Genomic DNA, 18,263 nt, shown 5'->3' on the forward strand with positions numbered 1-18,263 from the left:
GGATCGCCTTATAATGCAGCACCACAAACCAGTATCAGAATTCGACACGACTGGCTCTTCTGATGATGGGTCTGAGAGTTCAAGTTCAATAGATTATTCAGACTCCGAGTCGAGTTCTAAAAGTGACAGAGATCAGAGATATCGAAAGCGGAGCAAGCACCGATAAAAGCCTCGAGTGAAGTTCATTTGTTTTTTCTGATGAGCTCCCATCGAAATATTTACGAGTTGAGATTTTGAGACGTGTTCATTTGCCTAACGAATTTGATTTTTGGAGAGAAAATTTTGATTTCCCCGGACTAATATCTGCAAGATTAAAATAGAAAAAAATTTATCCTCGAAAAAGTTTAGTTCCTAGAAATCACCCAAGCTATATCCTTCAAAACAACATTAATGAGTGGAGATAAGCTTTGACAAATTTTCAACATCCAAAAATTGAAAAGGCTTTGTCTTTAAGAGGTACTGGAATTTTGCACAGTACTTAAGAAATTACTCAAAAGGGAGGGATATGGTTTTCGTGAGTCACACACCTATTACCATGTGGTCCCTTGTCTATCAAACGTCCATCTTTAACATGGATGTCTAAAAGTATTACATCCAGTAAAAGTTAAAGGGTGCGGTTTGTATAGAGCCGATATCTAAACAATCAAATTAGAGCCCACCTTTAAAATATATTTTTAATATTATAAATCTTTGTGATAGTCTTAAATTATAGTTTCATCTTTAATTATAAAATGTGAAGCTTAAAAATAGTATATAACGAGCAGATCTATGAGAACTTGAAAATCTTGAAAATTTACGGTCCAAAAATGCATTACAATGTGTACCATTTACCAAACTTGAAATGCATTTTTTTCTCATATTTATGCATCTTGATGTCGAGATAATCAATTTGAGGATATTTTGGCATCAAAACAACCTCTTCTAGCAAACGTTTTTAGGTAGGCTCTAATTTGATTGTTTAGAGCCTAGGCTCTATAAAAACTTTTTCCAAAGTTAAAATGGACCGGTGGTGAAAGGAATTCAAAAAAACAATATTTATAAATTTTAAAAGAGAAAAATTCTAAATTTAGATCATTGTAATAGTTGAGATGATCGAACTTCAGAATTTTAGATTGAAAATATATATTTGAGATATATTTTGGAGGGAGACCGTATAATAATAGGTGAATGGGCTGACTCACCAAATACTTTTCCCTCGAGGGAAAAGTAATTTGTGAGGCTCCTCAGCCTAAAATTCGTGGCTTTTGCCGTATATCCATATTTTGGATAAATGAGGATCCATACTACAAATTCATCCTTGTCGCCCCTAAGATCAATTTTTCAAAACAATGCATCTCGAGTCCTAAAAAGTTTTCTTGAATGTCATATCAAATTCAACAGGGATTGCCCATTTCAATGCCCACTAGATCAACCAGATTTGTACTATCATGGGAGCTCCATATCCAATTTTTTTTGGAGCAGAAATGGATATACATAGATTTTTACAACTTTTGGGGTCCTCAATTAATAAATTGATGAATTGTTGGGACAAATTTAAAAGCTATTTTGCATACATAAATTAAGGATTGTATATTATAAGATCATTTACTTATGATACAAGGAGTCACAATTATTACTGACAGTTGGATGTGAAATCGGTTGGTTGAGAATATGTCATTGATTGGTACAACGTTCAAAATAAAATTTTTTAAATGTTGTGACACACTTCAATCTATTGGTTTATGCATCCAATGGCTAAAAATAATTGTGACCTTATATCAAAAGTAAATGGCCTCAATATATATTTTCCTATACGAACAAGTTTATATAAACCCTAGGCTCTAAACAATCAAATTAGAGCCAACCTCAAAACTTTCACTAGAAGAGGTTGTTTTGATGCTAAATATCATCAAATTGATCATTTCGACATCAAGATGCATGGACATGAGAAAAAAAAAAAAAAGATTTAAAGTTTTAGAACTGGTACATCTTGTAACACATTTTTGGACCGTTAATTTTCAAGATTTTCTAAGTTTTTATAGATCTGCTCTATCTACACTATTTTTGAAGCTTGAAATTTTATAACAAAACATAATTTAAGGTTATCACAAAATTTTCTAGAATTAAAACCATATTTCTTGACACTATTTGAAGGTGGACTCTAATTTGATTGTTTAGAGCATCGGCTCTATACAAACCGCACCCCTATATATATATATGTATATATATATATATATATATATATATATATATGAAAAAGTTTATATAAGGTATCAAACTTATACGGTTTGAGTAAGCTACACCTAAAACCCTATTGAAGAAGGTTGTTCATATGCAAAAAAAAACCATCAAATCAATCATCTCCACCTCAAGATTCATAGACATGAGAAAAAGGGATTTCAGCCCTAAAAATAGTTCATCATCTACCACATTGTTTGGACTATCCGTTTTCACGATTTTCAAGTTTTTATAGACCTATTTGATTATCACAATTTCTAGAACTTTAAATTTCATAATTGGAGGCAACAATAGATTTTCACATCACCGCAACGCTTTAGGCACTGAAACTACATAATTAACATAGTTTTGAGTTGCAACCTACTTTAATAGTATAAGGTTGACACCTTATATAAACCTCACCCATATATGCATAGAGATTGTCGATCATTTATCTTTGGTAATAGTTTATATAGAGCTGAGATTCTAAACAATCAAATTAGAGCCCACCTCAAAAATTTCACTAGAGGTTGTTTTGATGCTCAAATATCTTCAAAGTGATCATCTCCACATCAAGATGCATGGACTTATGAAAAAATTGGATTTCAAGTTTTGAAAATAGTGCATTTAGTAAAGTATTTTTAGAACGTCAATTTTCAAGATTTGTAAGTTTTCATAGATATGCTCGAGCTACATTATTTGTTGGGCTTTAAATTTTATAATGAAAGATGAAAATATGTTTTAAGGCTATCTATTTGATGGTAGGCTCTAATTTGATTGTCTATATGAACTGTTTCCACACACTCTTATTATGAGGTCAAAGCCATGACTTTTGGAGGGAAAGAAAGAAAATTTGTTCTATTTCCTTCGATCTCTCCCCTTACATAGATCATCAAAGAGAAGTAACCGTCCGCCCCGCCCCATTCTTCTATATGTGGTGCACTTGCTTTTAAATCATTCTCACTCGAGAACAAAACCCAAACCCAACAATCCTTATACCTCAATTCATAAGTTTTTTCTGGTAAAATCTTTCGCATTCGAGGTACTCAAACCTCAGAACCCCTAAAACCCTGATCTCCCTCTCTGTTCAATGAGGAAAATCAAAACACTACATTTCCTGACCTGCAAATCCTCACTTTTCTCTCCCATAGAACCTCTCACAAAGCAACCCCACCATTGTTATACGCAGAGGTTCTCCTATGTCGAGGTCAAAATGAAATGGAAAAAGGACCGGTATTTAGACTCTCTTCCTGTCTTGGATAAAATCCATGATCTGAAAGCAATATTCGCTGTGAAAGACTATATCATAAAAGAACCAGATTTTTGCATCCCAATCTCCTGCATTTCAAAAAAGAACTTTGAATTAGGAATACCCATCAGAGTTGCAACCTTTCTCAGGAAATACCCAACTATTTTTAAGGAAGTTACAGGTGAAAAATACAACCTCCCATGGTTTAGGTTGACCCAAGAAGCGATAGATCTCGACAGTGAAGAACAGGCAGTGTATCAGAATCATCTGTCAGATTTCATCGACAGGCTGAAGAAGCTCCTGTTCATGACCAAAGAGAAAAGGCTTCCTTTACAAATAATCGAAGGTATGAGGTGGTATTTGGGTTTACCCAAGGAATATTTGAAGGTTTTAAAGATTAATTCCAGTGGGTCTTTCTCTCTCTATGATATGGTAGATGGGAAGCAGGGTCTAAGCTTGAATTGTGAAGCACTGGAGGTACCCATTTCTTTTATTCAGCAAAAATCTATGAGAGAAGGGAGTTACAGAGAAGGTGGGCCAATTGCTTTCTCTCTGTACCCCTCAAAAGGGCTTCGATTAAAGCGAAAAATTGAAAATTGGGTTGAAGAATTGCAGAATCTTCCCTATATATCTCCATATGAAGACCCCTCTGATTTGAATCCAAACAGTGATATTTCAGAGAAGAGAGTTGTTGGGGTTTTGCATGAATTGCTAGGCCTTTTTGTGGAAAATTTAGGAGAGAGGAAGAAATTGCTTTTTCTGAAGAAGCAGTTGGGCTTGCCCCAAAAGTTTCATAAGGCATTTGAACGCCATCCTCATATATTCTACTTGTCTCTGAGAAACAAGACTTGCCATGTGATTTTGAAGGAGGCATACAATAAGGATTCTATGATAGAGAAACACCCAATTTTAGGAGTGAGAAAGAAGTTCATGAAGTTGATGGACGAGTCTAAGACTGTGATAGTAAGCAAGCGGCACAAAAAACCAGCAGAATCTGATGATGAGAAAGATGAGAGGTGTAATGGAGATTTACCTGCTGAGTGGGAGAGTGGAGAAGAGGAAGAAAATCTCATCTGACTGTTGTTGCCCATTATAATACCTACCCATATATACATTTCCATATACTCATGAAACCAATTTCTGTGACTACAGTGTGTTTGTGTGTGTATGAGAGAGAGATACAAATATCGTTGAATGTTTGTGTTGCGTCAGAGCGAGAGAACCTTGTCACTTCGGTGCTTGACTCCTGTCTATATCGAGTTGCTTTGAGTGGCAACATTCTATGTTTTGACTGGTAATATCAGGATTGGACTAGCCACCTGGAAGTAAAGGAATTGGTCCAGTCAAAATTGATCAAACTATCGAACTAACTCATCACCCGGCGTTTGATTCACCCGGTGTTTGTTGGGTTTGTTTCCATAATCTGATTAATTCTTGTTCCATTCTCTGTCACTATCTCTCGTATTTCTATCTCTTGAAGTTCTGTTATCCTCATTTTGTTTGGTTCTTTGAATTGTATTATTGTGTATCTGAGATTGGCTCATCTGTTCTCTCCATATATTTTTTCATATTCCTTTTTTCTTTTATGTTTTTTCTTTTTATTTATTTATCCTTATTATGGTGTCTATATCTTTTATTAAATGCCTGTCACTCCCACTCATGTTTCAGATTTTACTAAATTCTCTTAATTTATTGCTTTTTCTAATTAATTTCATGTTTCCTGGCTTTAATTCTATTTTTGCAGTCTGTGGCTTTTCCACTGCTCCCCTGTTTATGATCGCTGGAATTTGGTTCGTGGTATTTGGGGTGGTCCTCTCTCACTTGTTGCTGCGACTGTTGCTGCCCCTAAGAATTCCAAACTACTCAAGAGTTGCCTATGCATTATCTCCCATTTTTCTCATACTTTTCACCTGTGCTGCCATGTAATCTCTCTCTCTCTCTCTCTCTCTCTCTCTCTCTCTCTCTCTCTCTCTCTCTCTCATTGTCTTCAAAGAATTTGCTTTGGGTTGTTGAGTTTTTTATTTTTTATTTTTTCATACTGGTTTTGGTTCAACTTCATTGGGTTTTTTCTCTATCTTATATGTTATTTCTGTATTTATTTTGCTTGTTTCACACAGATTTTCTGATGACCCACTTGACTTTTGTTGCTTTTGTTGCAGATTTGGATGTGTTGTTTTGTATACTGGTCAGGGGTAGTTCCATGGAAGCACAAAATGCACCTGAGATTATGTAGTGGGCCAGGCTTATTCGACAGTTGACAATCTTAAGAACTTCTTGCTGAGTTTATCAGCTGCTAAGAGCATTGGGGTTTATCGCATCTTCCTTCTTGCTGATGATCAGGCTAAGATCGATAATCTTGTCACAAAGCTAAATGCGTCCGCTAATACTCTCCAGAATAGGACGGGGTGCAATTCTCAGAAAATTCAGAATTGGCTTGATACTGTGTAAGAAGGCCCGATACATCTACTGTGCATCTCGGATTCGACACACACATTTCAGATTCAACACCTGCGCAAAACGAATTGCAATAGTAGGAGAATAGCAATAGCCGCCTTTTGACATTTGCCTGCGCATTTTCTGTTTTCTGTGTACTTTAGTTTATGTTATTTGAAATATTTTACTGGTAAAACCATCAAATTATATTCCAATTGAAGTGTGTTTTTTTCTTATTTGAGGAATATAGATTCAATAGGTTATGAACTAAAATAGGTTTCCTACAATCTTTAATAGGATGTTCTATGCTTACCTAATTAAATTATTGTTGAATCCTGTGTTGGATTGACTCATTTTGTTTATTGTGAATTTGTGATGCAGGAGATACTTTCTGATTGTCGTGATTGTCGTGATTGTCATGGCTGAAGTTATGCTATTTTTAGCATTTATTGGATTTCGTAAGCATTTAAATCCTTAGCCTTAGGAACCTTGTGTTCAGACACTATTCTTTCAATTTCTTTAGCACTTTTGCTTGTTTATTTTTAGTTCTACTTGTCTATTATTACTTCCATTGTTGGCTATTTTGTCGTGTTATCTATTCTTGGGATTCAAGTTATTGTATACATGTAAGTATCTTGATTGAGCATCATTTTTCTTGTTTTCACATTATTATCTTCAGACTGACACTGTTTTAAGTAAGTTATCATTGAATAATCATATGTTGAATGATATGTGCAGATTGGTTATCATTGGTTGGATTCTAGTTGCTGGGACATTCATTTTATGTGGTGTATTTCTTCTTCTCAACAAGTAAGTAATGACTTCAATTATGTGGTTAGGGCATACCTGAAAGAAAGTGCCATATACCAGAGTTGTTAACTTATTATGTATCATTTTATTAAATTATTTCTACTAGCTTAATCATTTCCTTTGTTTTTTTTTTCAGTGTGATAGTTCATACATAGATTCATAAGCTTTGAGACGTATAACTTGTACAAATCTTGATTTTTTAAGTAGCAAGTTAACTTCAATGCTGTTCATTATAGTTTGATTCAGTATTGTGTTTATGTTTGATTTTTTTTCTCGGGGCTTGAGTTTTTAACTAGTTTGGTTGCTTATGTAGTTATGTTATAATTTATGGCTTCTCTTTACTGTTGTTCATGAAAATTTTGGATATATTAGGCAGATTTGTATCACAGAGAACACTCTGAGCACTTCTATAAGAGCAAGAAACTCTGGATGTGCACTGTAATCAGTTTCATATAATGTTGTACCCTTTAGTGAGGCTGAGAAAATGTAGTTCTAAAGCAGAATACATACTTGAGCACTTTAATAACAGCCAGAAACCTTGCATTGACTCAGTTTCCATAATGTTGATCCTTTCACTCGAGGCTGAGAAACTGTATATCTAAGTAGAACGCGTGGGACTTTGGGTTTTCCACTGGATAGGTTCCTTGTTCTTTGAGTTTTAGATGCTTGTATGTGTTTAGGTTGTAAATCATATCAAGACATTTGTTAAATCCTCTGACAACTGTCTGAAATCCCAATTTGTAGTAGTCTTTTGCTCACATTTAACTCTTGATGGCTGTACGACAGGCAGCAATGAGAGACTTTAGGATCTTCTTAGGTTCTCTTCAAGTTGGTTGCTATTAGGGCAGAAGAGTAGTTGTTGATTACATTTTGATTCATGCTTGATTTAAGACTTTTAAGTTTATTTTTGATAGTTCTCACATTTGTCATTATTTCTAGAGCTGGAAGAGTCTTTGGAAAAATAAAGAAGTCTAAAAGGTTTTTGATGTTCCAATCCTTTTGGGGACGGATCAAGTAAGTGATGGATTCATGAGTTGTAATTCATGGTAGTAGCAAGGATGGAAAAAATGGTTTTTGTTTCTTGGGGGTACTTGAGGAGTGATTTCGCAACCAAGCTATTCAATTGCGTCAAAAATAAGCTGAGCAACTGATGTAATTTATGATGCATCCAGAAGAATTGAAGAATAATGCTCTGAATGCCTCTTAGTCTTAAGACTCTTAGTCAGGGCAATCTGTGTTCATGCTCCGGAGGAACTCGAAAATATGGGAGCCATGGGCCTATTTAGGCAATTGATGGAAGAAAACATTGTGGCACACATGAAGAGCCTCCAGACTTTTATGGGAATTTGAGGATTTGTTTGGACTTATTATGTTTTCTTGAGAAATTCTTCTTCTGGACGCTGTTGTTCAATGTGCAGAGAGTCATGGTTGCATGTGTCAAGCTAAAGGGACATTCTCTTTTGTGGGTTCCTTTTCTTTTCATTTTTTGCTAGATAATCTTGTGGGATCAATTATCAGCATCCTTTGAAAAGAAATGAAATGCTGCTAGGGTGTTATTCTATGCTAGAAATTTGTCCCATTTGAGGGGAAGAAGTTGTTTGATATAGGGTAAGGAGAAACTATCAGGTTCCTCACTAGGAAGTATTTTATTGTAAGAACTCTTCGCATTATCCAGCTGGGCTTATAGAATGGGACTGTGTTGACTCCATTCCACAGCTTTTCACCTAATGCTTTGAGATCAACTCAGAAATAACATTAACCTAAGGTTGAAATTTTTGATATGCGAAGTGTAATAAATGCATTGCATCTATACGGATGATTTGGTGGGCCTGATATGCAGAGGTAGGACTAATATTTGCACGTATCAATTGAAAATTGAAGGATTTGCTTTTGTTATTTAATATTTGGTTGACACAACTTTAGCAACAAGAGGCATGCACACTGTCCTTGCTTTTATATGGATTCTACTGAAATACTGGGTCTCTCTCACGTCTCAATTTTAGGAAATGATTGTGTTTCTGTCTCTTTATGATTCTCTTCTTGATGAATTTTGTCTAATTCTGAGTTGACAAACATTATGCTGGATTGAGTCTCACTTATTGAAATATGAAAAGGAAACAGGACTAGCAAATTGAGTTATAATATCTATTGAGTAGCACTGAAATCTTGGAATGAAAAATGTGATTAAGAATATAGATATGAAAGTCTTTGGTATAACAAACATAGATATGAAAAATTTTGGTGTTATTGTGAGTTGAAGAACGTTTGTTGGTGAACTGAGACACACTTGTCGAATATGAAAAGAAAATGGGATTAGCAATTCCATCATAACGTCTATGTGACTCTCACCAAAATCTTGGAATGGAAATAGGTCTAACAACATACATAGGAAAAATCTTTGCTGTAACATACAAATGAAACTTGCACCATAGTTGTAAAATCTTTAGAACAACCTTGAAGTCTTCGAGTCTTACTCTCTTTATGACGAAAGAAATATTGTATGTTGACTGGATGACTTTTACAGATTTTGATTACCAAAAAAAGAAAAAAGAAAAAAGAAAAAAGAAAAAGAATCTGAACTAGGACTAAAATTTAATCTTAAATTTTTTCTACAGGCATAGGAGGCATTAGTCTTCATTGTCTTATCCAACATGCTGAAGTAACAGAAAAAATTGCCTATAGTGACAATCTTGAAGGTTGTATTCATAATCGGTTGTGAAATAGTTGTTACATCTCACCACCACATCCACCTTCATCATCCTGAAACTCTCTTTCTCTCAATTTTAATTTTTTTTATTTTTTACTTTATTTTTTTATGGGGTGGGGGGAGGATGAGTCCATAGATTTCTGTTTCCTGACTGATATTTTGGTGCTTCTTGATGAGCAGTGTTGTTTCAGATACTTCTGTTGCCATGCAAGAATGGGTAGATCACCCTCATGCAAGGACAGCACTGGATGATATACTCCCATGTGTGGATGTATACACTGCTAATGAATCCTTGTTTCGAAGCAAGGAGGTCTCCTACCAAATGGTTAATGTTGTTAATCAGATTATCAACAATGTCTCCAATGTAAATTATCCTACCATTGCTGCCCCTTTATACTACAACCAATCTGGACCCTTGGTGCCTGTTCCATGCAACCGGTTTAACTCCGTCATCACTGATTGAAGTTGTCAAGCTGGAGAAGTCTCCTTCAAAAATGCTTCACAGGTAAAAGTCTTGAAGTTGTCAAGCTGGAGAAGTCTCCTTCAAAAATGCGTCTACATGTCCTTGGAACACCATGAGATTATTCTCTCCCACTCTCCCACTACTGTATATATGTATGCATATATGTACATATGCACGTATATATAGACATAGGTTTGAATAAGTGTGGGGTATTTGGAAAGAAGAACGTCTACATTACATATCAGAAGGCTTATACATTTTTTTCGAGGTTGGGAGCATGATTTTATGCAACATTAATGTTTTCCTTGCACAGGAATTGGATAGCTTTTTATGTCATGATCTTTCCAAGTTAGTTTATGGTATTTGCAACTGAAAAAACTAGTTCTGTATTGGTTTATCTGCCATGTTGGTGATTTGTTTGTATGGTACCTTCTATTCCTAGTGGGTTAGTGTTTAGGTCAGTCGGGTGCTTTTCATTATGCGTTTCGATTCCCATGGTGGTAAAATTTGTCAGTATATCTCATATTAGGAATTCTGTCTCTGAATAACACTTCTTAGAAATAATAATTTTTTTCCTACATAGTCTGAATCAGCGTTTTAAAATTTGCGAAAAGGGACCGGATCGGTTGAAAAATCAGAAATCATCCGGTTCTAGAGAGAACGGACGATTCCGTACAGTGACTCGCCGATTCACTGTACGGAATCGGCGAGTTCGAACAGTGAATCGGCGAGTCCGTACGGATTTTTTTTTTTTTTTTTTTTTTTTATTCCATGATAGATTTTTTTGTAATACTTGATCGATTTTTTTGTAATCCATGATGGAATTGTTTTTGTTTTTTTGTAATCCATGATCGATTTTTTTGGTTTTTTGTAACCCATAATAGAATTTTTTGTAATCCATGATCGAAATGTTTGTTTTCTTTTCTTGTAATCCATGATGGCTTTTTTTGTTTTTTATTTTTTTTTTGTAACCCATGATAGAATTTTTTGTAATCCATGATCGAATGTTTTGTAATACATGATCGAAATGTTTGTTTTTTTTTTGTAATCCATGATCGAAATGTTTGGTTTTTTTTTTGTAATCCATGATTGAATTTTTTGTTTTTTGCTTTTTTTGTAACCCATGATAGAGTTTTTTGTAATCCATGATTGAATTTTTTGTAATCCATGATCGAATTGTTTTTTTCTTTTTTTGTAATCCACGATTGAATTTTTGTTTTTTTTTGTTTGTTTTTTTTTTGTAATCCATGATCGAATTTTATGTAATCCATGATCAAATTTTATGTAATCCATGATCGAATTTTATGTAATCCATAATTGAATTTTTTGAAAATTTGTGATTTTTTTTTTTAATCCATGATCGATTTTTTTGAAAATTTGTTTTTTTTTTTTTTTTAATCCATATTATTCAAATAGAAAATGAGAGAGATGATGATTCTGAAGCCACCTTATCCCAGCCATATTATTCACATATCGAGTCCCAACAGCAACAGTGTAGGGATAAGCACGAAATACTGTAAATTAAATGCTGAATGGCGGTTCATGTAGGGAAAGAACATATCAATATTCGCATATTCATTCAAAAACATGAAAATTCTTAGTGGAGTACTATCATTTTTTATTGAATTCCTAAAAAATAATATTTATAATTAATTTTAATAATTTTTTCGAATTTTTTTTTAACTTTATTCTGACCGATTCACCCAATTTCCGATCCGGATCGCCGATTCGTCGATCCGGATAGGTTTTTTGGAAGCCCGATCCGGATCACCGATCCGTTTTTTAAACCATTGGTCTGAATATAACCTAGTCTTTTGACTTCTCGTATCGAAGAATTCCTCTGATCAGTTCTATTTGAGCCCTGCTGCTACTTTTCTGATTGTCAGATATAATAAAAACTCGTCAAATTGTTTGAAAATGATCCTAGTCTTTCTACGTCGCAGATTCTGAAAATTTAAAGTCAACCCAGGTTTCTCTAAAAAGGTCTAATACTTTATGTTATTTTTCTTGTAATAAAAAAATCATTTAATCTTCAACTTAAAATTGCATAAATACCTCTAAAACATTGGTGGAATAAGGAGAATAGCTGGATGAAAGGAAAAGACAAATCCTCTCGCTCTGACTCACTGCAACAAGGTGATTGGGGTGACTGGGAGCTACAAGCTTCAACATCCTAACGTAAAATAGAGAGAAAAGGGAGAGAAATAACTCACAATGGGGAAGAAGTTAAGAAATTCCAATTGTGATTCAGAGACAATGGGCTAAAGCTAACAAAACCTAGCTTCAATGATTTGTGTGAGGTACAAAGACAACCCAAAAGGGGAACTAAGTTCCTGATTTTTGGAATTTTACATAAAAAATATTGATTCCAACAGGCTAAAGTCTTCATCTTTGAGAGACCTGGCTTGACTTCTAAACCAAAGCTCTCTTAACTTTCTCAAGAGTATTAATGGACTCTACCCCTTCATAAGTGATGCAAAATACCTTTTCCATGCCATGCACAATTAGACTCTCTAAAGAGTATTAATGAATACTGTCCCAAATGAACAATTCCTTTTTCCAAGAGAAATTTACATTCAAATCCTAACCTTTTTTTTTAATTTTTTTTAGGCTCAAAATTTAAATGGGACGTCTTGGCTTTCTGTAAATTTCAGAAATTACAAAAAATATCCCAAATACCCCTGCGTACCAAAAAACTATATGAGAAAATGCAGTCCACAAAATGTTAATTTTTTTTTTTGTTTTGTTCTTCATCAATGTCTGTAGGTTAAAGAGAAATCGTCCTCGAGTTCAAGCTGACAATAAACCCCTCAACAGCTTCTGGGTCAAATCTTCATCAATTTTTCATTAAAAATCCATTAACTTTCTGAGTCAGGCTGGCCCTTTCACTGTACCAAATACCAACTGTAATCCCCACGGGTAGAGATGATGTGGCTATCCAATATCCTCTCTACCTTGTCCCCTTTTTGCTCAACAAATGTGTTCCCACCTAGTATCACCTTCCACAACAACCTCCCCATTATACTCATATTGGTTGAAGATGTTGCAAATAGGAGATAACTTACTTCTTTCCCATTGAGGGCTAGGAGAAAAGGATACATTAAGGGAAAAAAAAATGCACAAATTATGTTATGGTGATGGACAACCTTCCACATGGTCATGGTGATTCTCAGTTCATCGTCCAAGTCAATCCAAACAAATGGGCTGTGATGACCTCCCGTGACCATTTTTCTGGTGGTCATCTGGATCAATATTTCCTGCGCATTACTATATAATGTCAATTTAAAAACTAAACAAATTAGGGCAAGTTTCAGCAGGCCAAATTTCAGTAATGCGGCCATATTGTCCCCTCCACAAATTTAAGAGTGACAATTGGCCCATTCACTCCCACCCACCAATTTAAGAGTGAAAATCGGTCCATTTGGAAAGAAAGGAATAGAGGGCTAAGACCTGCAGCAGGGAAGAGGTGAAACCATGGGCTACAATGTTAATGGTTACCGGGATTCAAGCTGTGCTATATTTTGAACGATTTGCATATACCAGCCTTGTCCCACCGCAAATGTCAAAGAAAAGCTTTTAATTGGTTGAAGCTAAATTTTAGTCATAGCTCAAGAAGTGATGGTGGTGTATCTGTGGCAAGAGTTTTGCATAGAAATGATCTGGGCATTATTGTTTTCTCTTATACAAGCTCCTCTCACCCTTGTTCTGTTCTCTCATACAAGCTCCTCTCACCCTTGTTCCGCTAATGAGGTTTAACTATGGGCACTTAAGTATGGTATTGCTAAGTTCCCTTATGAAAGTGTTTATAGAGGGGGATTCTGGAAATGTGATAGCATGGTGTTCTAACCCAAAACAGCATGGAGTTGGCAAAGTTCTTCATCTGCTATCCGCTAAGGAATATGTATTTCAACATGTCGACAAAGAAAGGAATAGTGCGGCATATCAATTAGCAAAAGGGGGCTTGCTGATCTCCAATCGATAAGATGTTGGGTTGAATCCTCATGAGAATGAGGAAGAACGTGGAATCCTGGAAGTTTCTTTCATGGTACACAGTTTTTGTCAGATGATGGAAATTCTTTTCATGATGAACCAGTAATTGTATGGAATGAAAGGAAGTTCCTAGCCATCCACCTTGTAGCCCTGTGTATAGTCTTCCTCTTCCATTTTTATGATAATTGTTCATCAAGCTCATTGTACATTTTACCATTCCTTGAATGAAAAATGTAACATTTTCGAAAGAAAGTTTTTCAATTCATGTCTGCCCCACCAATTTAAGAGCGAAAATCTGCCCATATTGGTCAGCTCCCATATTGTTGGGCGATCGACTTTCAGAGCGCAGTGAATGCTGCAAAAAATGATTAAAAGACGTATTTTTCTCTTATTAATGAATAAATAAACATCTTTAATTGACTTCTTGGGGCATACAAACAGGGTCCTAATTCTTTTGCTAATGAAATTCATAATCATGGCAATTAAAATAAAATTGAAAACGCAAACATGAATGAAATTGGAAATAACTGCCTTTTAACACATTTGGTTTAAATTCCCAGTCTTATTTCTCCTAACCAAAAAAAGAAGCAAAATGCAAGAAGTATTAAGATAGTACAACTCACAAAAAATATTATCCTAAAGGATTTAGTCCTGTCAAAATCGATCTAGTCCTCAGTGAATTCAATTCTACTAAATTTTAATAAAATAAAATAATAAAATAATAGTTTCAAAATATGAAATATATAAAAAAAATAGAAAAAAATTAACGGTATACTCCAATTTGACATGTGATTTCTTATAGACCATGAAATTTGAAACATTTGTAAGGGGATGAACTTTATCATTTTATCTTCTAACCCCTTAAATAGTTTTGGGAAAGGTTTCCATACTTCCCCGACAACATAGAAGATCTATATTTCTCCTACCATCCAGCCGTTCAATTTTGATCAAGAGAGCCACTCACCATTTGATCTTAGCTTTTGTTAAACAAATTGTATGAATAAAAAATTAGTATGAGCCATCTTCTCATTGGGGCGCACCTATAAAAAATATTAAAAATAATTTTTCAATAAAATATAATGACCAAAATACCCCTTGAAGTTTTCAGGAGTATTTTGGTCATTTTTTTATTGGAAATATTTTTTTAATACTTTTCGCTAGTGCAAGTTTAATAGAGGATTGAACGTTTAAAATTTGGTATCATAATAGTGTATAGAAAAAAAAAAAAATTGTGTAGAGACTTGACATTGTGCTTGAGACAATTTTAGCTCTCCATTCAGAATGGGCGGTTGGATAAAGAGAAGTATATAAATTTTATGCTGTGGGGAAAGTATAAAAAAAAAATTGTACAATAGTTTTAGCCCACGGAAGTCATTTGGAGCAACTTATTTTCCCTAAATAAATCCTACAAGGATACTCTCTCTACCCCATACCTACCCTCATCCACTCTCTCTATGTTCTCCCTCAATCTGACTCTCTCTATGTTCTCCCTCAATCTGAGCTATGCGCCTTAGCCCCCCTCTTTCTCTCTCTCTACCCCAAACCCCCTCTCTCTCACACACACAATTTGAGCCCTGTGCCAGCCCATTTGAGCACTACCCTAAACAAATCAGGCTTTGTTGAGCAACGTCGTTTTGAGCCCCAAACCTTTTGAATCTAGAAGGAGAATCATCCATACTCATTGGGTTCAAGCATTCAGGCTCAAGCTCTTAAGCTATTATTTCAAGGTCTCAAACAGTCAAATTCTCACGAGAGGAGGTTCCGGGATTTTCATGTTCTCTAGTGAATCTCGAGAGAAAGTGACGTAAAATATGTTTGTGACCAGATGAGCTCAACACTCATAGCGATTCAGCTGAATTCATGTCAAAGTTTGAAGGCCTGATACAACACATCACACTGCAACCACAGCGCGAGAGATACACTACTACTAGCTAAATTCCTTTTAAAGAGAGGAAAGGATGGGGCTGCAGCCCTATTTATTTATTTTTGAATGGTGGAGATGAGGCATGCATTTCATAAGGAAATGGAAGCTTCTAGTAACCCACGGATAACATAGCTAATTGTTGGGTTTATGTGGCTATTAAAAGCTTAATGAGTGTGTATTGAAATACTTTTATTATAGTGAAACATAAATTCAGTGGGAGTGTGGTCTCTCAAGGATTATACTAAACGAATGATGTTGCTTATACTGGACTGTGTTTATCGATCTAGGCCAGTCGGTTGGAAAACTGAAGGTCCCTCGGCATAAAGAATTAACCGAGGAGGGTTTTGGGTTAATCCTTAATGAGGTCAGAGCTTATGCCTAGATGAAAGAGCCAAGATATTGTGTGACCCTTGTGTGTGATGGTAGGCCTACGAAACGGCAGCCAAAACCTCATCCATATTCCGTCACACGGCATGCAAATTGATAGATCGTTCGGGAAAGCCAGATATCCACCTTTAGGTGAAGCGTATGCATGTGTGAGAGATACCCTATGCACCATAGAGTTGTGGTTGCATCAGGTCGTGGTGACCTTGACTTGTCTCTAGGGGAGGACTTGTAATCTACACACTGAAATTTGCGACCCTTTGATTCATCGACCTAACTTTGGTGACCCATTAATGAGCCCCTGCTTGGACTGTGAGTCATAGGAAACACTAGATCGATTCGATAAAGCTAGTGTGGTTTGTAGTCCACAGTTGAAGGTAGAGTACCCCATTATTTACATATTGAATTCCTAAAAACCATGTGGATCCCATCATATTAATTTGATTATATTCATTTTATTATTGAAATTATTTTAGTTTTATTATGCATCCCACTAATAACAATGCATTTTTTCTCTCTAAATAGAAGCAGCTCAAATTCGTATCATTATATCATGACTCTCGTGAATTTCATATGTGAGTTCATCAATTAAAGAAAACGAAGGGCGAGCGGTCCATCTAAGATGGACGGTATCGAAGAAGACTACACCGCTTCAATTGCTCAGCTCATGCACCATTGGATCTTCCTTGGCCAAACCCATACCATTACCCTCTCTCTACAACAAACGATAGGACTCCTCTGCTCTCAAGGTCCCAAATGGGGATTCCTAAGAAATTCTGGGCAGCCACTTGATTCCCCTAAACAAAGCAATTCAACCGCTCTTGTTGATAAGCTCTCATGGCTGATTCCCCTACAAATGTGCACACAATGCAGAGCTTACATGGCTGAATCCACTGTAAGTGAGCAAAAGGTAGAAGGGGACTAATAAGAAAAACCCACATCCAATAGGTAAGAGAGGTCATTGTAGTACCTTAAGAAAATAGGGAAGAGAGGATGGAAAATGAGTGATAAAGAGTGAAAGTGAAGCAAATGGAGATGGGTTTTTGCCAGGGTCAAAGAATAAAAGGAGGGTTGTCTGTTATCATGGGTAGAACCAGGCAAGCAGAGGGCCTCTCCTTCAATAGCTGACCCACTCAAGGGTTAGAGAGAGAGAGAAAGAGAATCCTCTCTCTCAATCTCTACGCCTTCCTATCAATCTCCACGAGAACATGGAACCTTCCTCTCAAATCGCACTTGAAGAGAGAAAAGTCCTATGCGTAGTAGAAAGAAAACCAGAGGTTACCGGGTCTTCTTGTGCCCTCGTCACTCTTGTTGTGTACCAGTAACGTCTGCACCGTCCAAAACAAATAGACTGAGTACAAGGCTGTGGCCTTATTTATTACCACAGGGCCGCAGCCTGATAGAAATATTTTCCGAGAAAACACTTCCACATGAAAGCATTTCAAGGGTTATGTCCTGGAAGATGATTGTCACTATTCTTAACTGCAACAAATGTGCACCACATTTGTGTTTAGAGAGAGTTCAGAAGAGCAATGTCAATCCATTTAACAAACATAGATGAGAAATATTGAGAAAGAAATACTGGTAGAGAGGGGGAGAATTGAGGTAGAGAGAGAGAGAGGGGTATAGAGCAGAGCTCAAATTGAGGAAGAGAGGAGAGAGAGAGGGCTTGGGATAGAGCGAGGGGTATGGTCATAGTTAGCAAGTGGGACTATCAATAAATAGGTTTATTATAAAATTGGAAACAAATCGTTTTTTTTTTTTAAAGTCATGATGAAAAAATCGGATAAAAAATATAGATCGCCAAAAATACTTCATAGAAAGATATCGTTAATATATCGGATTAGCCTCAAAAAATTGGATAAATTTATAATATTAGAAAATTTGAAATTCTAAAAAATAAAAATGATGTCAAAGCCAGCAATAACTAATTCATCTATAAAAACTTTACTAAACTAATATAATTAAGTCAATTAATTTAGATGTCTTTGATGTAATTCTCCGATATTAAATACATAATTAACTAATATATACCAACAAAAAATTGTACCATATAAATCTACCCATTACATACCAAAAACAAATATACTATATAAATTTATTCATT

The 18,263-nt window shown here is 35.5% G+C and overlaps 2 protein-coding genes and 1 long non-coding RNA gene across 3 annotated transcripts; 2 read left to right on the forward strand and 1 right to left on the reverse strand.

Annotated features, from left to right (window-relative positions):
* Nucleotides 1-3,014: 3,014 nt before the first annotated feature.
* Nucleotides 3,015-4,578, forward strand: LOC148783433 (protein WHAT'S THIS FACTOR 9, mitochondrial-like). Its single transcript, XM_088859550.1, has one exon. It carries the CDS (start codon nt 3,287-3,289, stop codon nt 4,520-4,522), a length of 1,236 nt encoding a protein of 411 aa, XP_088715676.1. The 5' UTR covers nt 3,015-3,286; the 3' UTR covers nt 4,523-4,578.
* A 333-nt stretch (nt 4,579-4,911) lies between these two features.
* LOC18430274 (uncharacterized) lies at nt 4,912-10,151 on the forward strand. The gene is given in 6 exon segments (XM_088859879.1): nt 4,912-5,367; nt 5,605-5,889; nt 6,260-6,341; nt 6,425-6,504; nt 6,617-6,688; nt 9,576-10,151. Coding segments are annotated over 6 exon segments (1,293 nt in total). The 5' UTR covers nt 4,912-5,062; the 3' UTR covers nt 10,045-10,151.
* A 6,572-nt stretch (nt 10,152-16,723) lies between these two features.
* Nucleotides 16,724-17,902, reverse strand: LOC148783434 (uncharacterized). The gene is made up of 2 exons (XR_016050403.1): nt 17,127-17,902; nt 16,724-17,006 (listed from the first exon to the last, which is right to left on the reverse strand). It is a non-coding gene; the product is annotated as an uncharacterized LOC148783434 (long non-coding RNA).
* Nucleotides 17,903-18,263: the final 361 nt, after the last annotated feature.

This window comes from Amborella trichopoda, chromosome 2 (genome assembly GCF_054954075.1).
Source record: "Amborella trichopoda isolate Santa Cruz 75 chromosome 2, AtrichopodaSantaCruz75HAP2 v2.0, whole genome shotgun sequence".
NCBI lineage: Eukaryota > Viridiplantae > Streptophyta > Magnoliopsida > Amborellales > Amborellaceae > Amborella > Amborella trichopoda.